Source organism: Myotis davidii, unplaced genomic scaffold, assembly GCF_000327345.1.
Source record: "Myotis davidii unplaced genomic scaffold, ASM32734v1 scaffold70, whole genome shotgun sequence".
Lineage (NCBI taxonomy): Eukaryota > Metazoa > Chordata > Mammalia > Chiroptera > Vespertilionidae > Myotis > Myotis davidii.
Genome location: NW_006282434.1, coordinates 1,536,458 through 1,544,088, shown reverse-complemented (window position 1 = coordinate 1,544,088; position 7,631 = coordinate 1,536,458). Strand labels below are relative to the sequence as shown.

At 35.3% G+C, this 7,631-nt stretch overlaps 1 protein-coding gene across 1 annotated transcript in view; it reads right to left on the bottom strand.

The window, feature by feature from the left end:
* Positions 1-562: 562 nt before the first annotated feature.
* FAM216B (family with sequence similarity 216 member B) overlaps positions 563-7,631 on the bottom strand; it is a 10,252-nt gene continuing 3,183 nt past the window's right edge. Inside the window, exon 3 of the mRNA XM_006752971.2 lies at positions 563-805. Within this exon, the coding sequence (XP_006753034.1) occupies positions 621-805 (185 nt within the window). The 3' untranslated portion in view covers positions 563-620. The remainder of the gene's footprint in view (positions 806-7,631) is intronic.

Below are 7,631 nucleotides of genomic sequence, written 5' to 3'. Positions count from 1 at the left end.
CATATAGAATGAATCCAGATGTAGCAGGTTGATAAGTCTAAGTTTCAAGATAATTCTAAGGGATTGTTGAGTCAGGTAAGATCCAGAAGATTTAGGGCCAAGTTGATTGCTGTTGCTTGACGGGGAGGAAGAGAGACATGGAAATGCACAGTCCAGTTGTGGCTGTGAAGATATGGCTTCGGAAGTCCTGCATGCCCAGTGCTAACTCTGTGTTTGTTTGGGTATTTTCAATATGTGCAGTGGGTAGCTTTCAGGGGATAGTCACCCAGTGATAGAAGATCTGGCACCCTCTGGTGACTTTTCCCCTTTCACTGTTCTTGGGACTTCTCTGGGAGGTTCTGATTCAAAAGAAGTTTTACTTTGAAGCTTCAAAAGTCATTTTACTCTAAAATTATATGTGGAGTGACAGGCTTATTTACTCTTAGCTCCATTAAACCTCTCAACTTTTTCTCGCTGGTAAAATTTATGTGCATGGAAGAAAGATTATTTTTATTTGTGGTTTTGTATTACAAGTTTTTATTTATGCTCATTCAACAAATATACACTAAGCACTCACTAGATGCCAGGGTACATGAGCAAACTGCCTGTTAGAGCTGTGTAAAGTCATGGTGCCCAAAGGATCAGAGCTTTGCGCTTCTGGTCCTGGGTAGAACCACAGACACAGGGAGTGCTGATAGACATGTTCTTGTCATGACCGAAGCCCTTCTGGATATGGTTCTTCCAGGAACTCCCTTGGCTGAGGCTTTCCTGGTTGAATCTCTAAGTACAGCAGCACAAGCCAAGACGTCCTTTTGAGTTATATAACCTGGAGGGGGCGGGAAGGGAAGTGACAGAAACTCTAAGGTCAACAATTTCACAAAATAAATAAGCAAACAACACTGGAAATATTCACAGATTCACAAAATGATATATGCACCCCTAAGTTCAGTGCAGCATTATTCACAGTGGCTAAGACTTGGAAACAGCCAAAGTGTCGTGCGATAGAAGACTAGATAAAGAAGATGTACTATATATACACAATGGAGAACTACTCAGCCATAAGAAAGGATGAAATAGCGTCATTTACAACAACATGGATGGACTTTGAGAACATTATGAGAAATGAAATGTCAGACTGAAGAAGCTAAGTACTATATGATTTCACTCATATGTGAAATATAAAACTGAAACTTATGAACACAAACAGCAGTGTGGTGGCTGGCAGAGGGATAGGGTAGGGGAAGAAAGGGGTCCTAATATGAGACAACAGGAGAAGATTTGACTTTGGGTGGTGGGCATATGGCCCTATGTACAGATTTTGTAAATTAGTAATCCACACATGTAACCTATATGTTCATGATGACTAATGTCACCCCAATAAAATTTAATTAAAAACAAAAACACTAACCTCTTTCAGATGTACCATTGTTGAATATGTTCTCCCATACAATGAGTTTTCTTTTCAATGTGTTGATGGTTTCTTTTGCTATGTAGAAGCTTTTAATTTTGATGTAGTCCCATTTTTTTATTTTTCCCTTTGTTTCCCTTGCCCTAGAAGACGTATTGGTGTAAAAACTGCTACATGAGCCCTAGCCGCTGTGGCTGGGTGGATAGAGCGTCGGCCTGTGGACTGAAAGGTCCCAGGTTTGAAACCGGTCAAGGGCATGTACCTTGGTTGTGGGCACATCCCCAGTAGGGGGTGTGCAGGAGGCAGCTGATCGATGTTTCTCTCTCATTGATGTTTCTAACTCTCTATCCCTCTCCCTTCCTCTCTGTAAAAAATCAATAAAATATATTTTTTAAAAAACTGCTACATGAGATGTCTGAGATTTTACCAACTATGTTTTCTACTAGGATTTTTATAGTTTCACAACTTACATTTAAGTCTTTTACCCATTTTGAGTTTATTCTTGTGTATGGTGTAAGTTAGTGGTCTAGTTTCTTCTTTCTTTCTTTCTTTTTTTTTTGCATGTACTTGTCTAATTTTCCCAAAACCATTTTTGAAGAAATTATCTACTCTCCATTGTATGCTCTTGCCTTCTTGGTCAAATATTAATTGACTGTATTGGTGTGAGTTAATTTCTGGGGTCTCTGATCTATATGCCTGTTCTTTTGCCAGTACCAGGCTGCTTTGATTATAATACCTTTGTAGTATAACTTGATATCTGGTATTGTGTTCCCTCCAACTTTGTTTTTCTTTCTCAAGAATGCTGAGCTATTTAGGGTCCTTTTTGGTTCAATATAAATTTTGGGGATATTTGTTCTAGATCTGTGAAATATGCTATCAGTATTTTAATAGGGATTACATTGAATCTGTAGATTACTTTGGGTAGTCCCCATATTTTAACAATGTTAAAAATTCATTCTGCAAACCACCCACACAATCATCTGGCTAAGACCACTTTTAATAATGCTTTTAAAATATTTTAATGTAGACGGAAATTTTAAAAATCTGGAGTAGCAATGCTTATTTTGAACAAAATAGACTTTAAAACAGGTTATATAAGAGACAAGGTAGGTCACTACGTAATGATAGAAGTAGAAATCCAACAAGACAATATAATCTTGTAAACATTTATGCACCCAACATATGAGCACCTAAATATATAAAGCAAATCTTGATGGACATAAAAGGAAAAATCAATGGTCATAGTAAAAAACGTTAGCAATCTTTTTAACATTTAAAAAGATTGAACTCATATCAAGCATCTTCTCTGACCATAGTGGTATGAAACTAAATATCACAGGGGGAAAAAAAACACACCTGAAAAACACACGAAGACATGGAAGCTAAATAACATGTTACTAAACAATGAACAGATTAACCATGAGATTAAGGAAGAATATCTTTTGATTTTGAAACAAATAAAATTGAGAACACAACAACCCAAAATCTATGGGTCACAGCAAAAGTATTTTTAAGAGGGACATTCTTAGCAATATGGGCCTACCTGAACAAGAAAAATCTCAAAAAATATATAACTTTACACTTAAAGGAACTAGAGAAAGAACAACTAACAAAGTCCAAAGTGAGTAGAAGGGACAAATTTATAAAGACCAGAGAAGAAATAAACAAAATTGAGTAAAAAACAAACGAAAACCAACAACTTTAAAGATCAAGGGAACCAAGAGCTGGTTCTTTGAAAAGATAAGATTGACACACCTTTAACCAGACTCATGAAGAAAAAAAGAGAGAGGACCCAAATAAATAAATAAATCAGAAATGAAAGAGGAGAAGTAACAGCTGATTACACAGGGATTGTAAGAAAATATTAAGAATAACTATATGTCAACAAATTGGACAATTTGGATGAAATGGTGAAATTCCTAGAAACATACAAACTTCTAAAACTGACTCAGTAAAATCAGAAAATTTGAATAAACCAGTGACAACTAAAAAAAATCAAGAAGTAATATAAAACAAACAAACTCCCAAAACAAAATCCTGGACTGAATGGTTTCACAGGTAAATTTTCCCAAACATTCAAGAAGAACTAACATCTATTCTTCTCAAACTATTCCAAAAGTTTCAAGAAGAAGGAACATTCCCAAGCTGATTCTATGAAACTAGTGTTATCCTAATTCCAAAACCAGATAAAGACACCACAAAGAAAAACATTATATAGGCCAATATATCTCATGAACATAGATGCTAAAATCCTCAATAAAATATTAGCAAATCAGATCCAGCTGTACATCAAAATGATCAGACACCATGATCAAGTGGGATTTATTCTGGAGAGTCAAGTTTGGTATAATATCCACAAATTAATAATGTGATATGCCACATAAACAAAATGAAGGATAAAAATAACTTGATCATATCAATAGATGCAGAAAAACATTTTATAAAATCCAGTAAGTATCTATGATAAAAACTCTCATCAAAGTGGGAAGAGAGGGAACATATTTCAACATAATAAAGGCCACATATGACAAACACACAGCTAATATACTCAACAGGTAAAACTAAAAGCATTTCACTTAAGGATGGGAAAAAAACAGGATGTCTGCTTTCACCATTCTTATTCAACATAGTACTAGAAGTCATAGCCATAGCTCTCAGCAAGTAGAAGAAATCACAGGCATTCAAATTGGAGTGGAAGAAGTAAAACTCTCATTATTTGCAGAAGACATGATACTCTATATAGAGAACCTTAAAGATTCTACCTAAAAATGACTAGAGTTTATAAATGAATTCAGTAAAGTAGCAAAATACAAAATAAATATCCAGAAATCAGTTCCATTTGTATACACCACTAAGCTATCAAAAAGGCAAAGAAAGAAAACAACTCCATTTACAATTGCATCAAAGAAATACCTAAAAATAAATTTAACCAAGGACGTAAAACACTTGTACTGAAGAATAAAATTGAAGAAAATATAAGTAAGTGGAAGCATATACCATTACATGAATAAAAATAATTAACATAATTAAAATGTTCATACTACCCAAAACAATGTATAGATTCAATACAATTCCTATCAAGATACCAATGACATATATCACACAACTGGATAAGAAATTCCAAAAATGCATATGGAACCACAAAAGAAAAAAACGAATAGCCTCAGCAACCTGGAGAAAAAAAAGAACAAAGTTGGAGGAATTATGCCACCTGATATGACTATACTACAATGCCATCTTAATCAAACAGCATGGTACTGGCTTGAAATCAGACATATAGATCAACAGAACAGAATACAGTGCCTAGAAATAAACCCAAACCTTTATGGTCAATTAACATTTGAAAAAGGAAGCAAGAACATACAATGGGGTAAAGACAGTTTACTCAATAATTGGTGTTGGGAAATTGGACAGATACATGCAAAAGAAATGAAACTAGACCACCTTCCTTTACCACACACAAGAATAAACAAAATGGATTAAAGACTTAAATATAAGACTAGAAATTATAAAAATCCTAAAGAAAACATAGGCAGAAAAATCTTGTATATTTCTCATAGCATTATTTTTCCAGCATATCTCCTTGGGTAAGAAAAACAAAAATAAAAATAAATTAATGGGACTATATCACTTTTGCACAGCAGAGGAAAGCATCTACAGCATGAAAAGACTACCCACTAAAGGGGAGAACATGCTCAACAATGATACATCTGATAAGGGGTTAATATCCCCCCAACACAAACAAACCAATTTTAAAAATTGGCAAAGGACCTAAATAAACACTTCTCTAAGGAGGACATACAGATGGCCAATAGACATATGAAAAGTTGCTCAAGTCATTATCATCATACAAATGCAAATTAAAACGGAAATGAGATTACCTCACATATGTCAGAATGGCTATCATCAGTAAATCAACAAAAATTGTTGGTGAGGATGTGGAGAAAAGGAAACCCTCAGACACTGTTGGTGAGAATGCAGACTGGTGCAGCTACTGTGGAAAGCAGTATGGAGTTACATTAAAACTTGAACTGCCTTATGACCCAGTGATTCCATTTTTCAGAATATATCTAAAGAAACCCAAAACACTAATATGAAAAAATATATGCATCCCTGTGTTCATTGCAGTGTTATTTACAATAGCCAAGTTTTGCAAACAGCCCAAGTGTCCATCAAGACTACTTGTTGGTAAAAAAGAAGGAAATCTTGCCCTTTGCAACATCATGGATGGACCTGGAGAGTATTATGCTAAATGAAATACGCCAGTCAGAGAAAACAAATACCATATGATTTCATTTATATGGAATCTAATGACTAAAACAAACAAACATACAAACAAAATGGAGATTCATAGATACAGAAAACAGACTTACAGCTGTCAGAAGGGACGATGGTTTGGGTCTGGGTGAAAAAGTTGGAGTTAAATGAAAGACAAACAAACAAACAAAAGCTCATAGACACAGACAACAGTGTTGTGACTACCACAGGGAAAGGTGGTGGTGGGAGGTATGAGAGGATAAAGTGGGATAAATGGTAATGGAAAGAGACATGCCTTCGAGTGGTGAACACACAATACAATATACAGATGACGTATATAAATTTTTTAACCAAAGTAACCCAAATACTTTCAATAAAAAATAAAACATAATAAATTAACTAAATGATAATGCTTTTTAAAAATGCAGATTTCTAGTTCTACTCCAAAGGCCTTTCAAATCAGAAACTTAGAAAGTTAGACCTGAAATTTGCATTTTATTAACATACAGAGGTGAAGTTTACATGCAGTAAACCTTGAATATTCTGCCTCTCGGTTCACTTGCTTTTAAGTAGTTTTACTATGCGAACAAAAGTACTAGATGATGTTTCAGCAATGCTTCTAACAACCATTGGGACCAGCTGAATCCTGGCTCTGCCATTTATTAGTTACATTACCCGGGTCAAATTTTTTAACTTATCTATGTCTCAATATTCTCTTCTGTAAAATGTGGGTAATAAAGGCATCTACCATGTAAACATGTTTAAGTTTTAAACAAGATAATACATGCAAAGTGCTTAGAATAGTAGTTTGTACATAGGAAGTCCTAAAAACAGATATCTACTCTTACTGTTTTTGTTATTAAATCACTTGGGAAAAAAACCCATCTTTTTCTTTTGTGCAAATATAGAAACAACAGTATAACTAGATGTGCTAATGCCAAGTGAGTAGTTTTGTTACAGGCACTCCAAACACAGGGAAAGGTGTTATGGGACAGGCCCCTGAATTGAAGGGAGAGCTGTCCCCTCCTGGGTGCTTGTCTTCTGGCATGAGTTCAAATGAGTGACTCCAGATTAATTGTGTTACAGTGAATTTATTAAGAAAGTAAAGCATGCAAATTTATTAAAGAAGTAAGGCAAGCATAACTATCATCTGGCATGAAGCACAGATGGATTCGCAGCTAATCTGAGGAGTGAGTGTGGTGGGGAAGGGAGGTGTCTGCCTCATATACTTTTCTCTCTATAGATTTTAAATTTCCTCTGCTAGATATCCAGGTATAGGTTAACTCTGAAGGTCTCTTTCCCATTTACTTTGTTATGGCTTTCCCAGGATGTATGAGAAGCACTTGGTAATTAAATCCTCTGAGACTGCTGGTTTCTCTGTTTAAACAGTGAGAAGAGATAAGACTGTATTCTTTCTTCCTCTTGGCTTTTAGTTAGTTTCAGAGTGATTTAAGCTATGTATTCTCTAGGTGCATTAAGATTCCTCTTCCTCTTCCCCCTCTCCTTCCCACTCCTTTCTTAATTCTTTTAGTTAGTGAGGAGGAGTGTTTAGCCATTTGCGCTCAAGTGTCCTTGGTTGGGGAAGATAATGGCTTGTTATTTACAAGCTACCTGCAAGCCCCCCAAACTGTTGGGCCTTTTGTAATTTTCTTGTCTCAGTTTCCCTATTCCACTTGCTTAAGAATTTCCTTAGCTTCTCACTATCCTGTAACCTTTTAGAATAAATAAACAAACAAACAAAACTCTATGGGAATTAGGAGAAGAGTGTAATAGAGGGAAGCTGAAGACAAAATATTTTTGAGAAGAAAAGAGATTTAATAGCAATTACACCTTTCTGTAAGTTGTTGTTTATAATCTATAAGGTTTTTTACAACCATTATTTCACTTGTGCTTATAAAATCCCATGAGGTTCATAGGAGAGGAGAGACAGTGGAGCAGAGGAACGACAATGCATGAGTTTTGTAGGTGATCGTCCTAACTGACATGT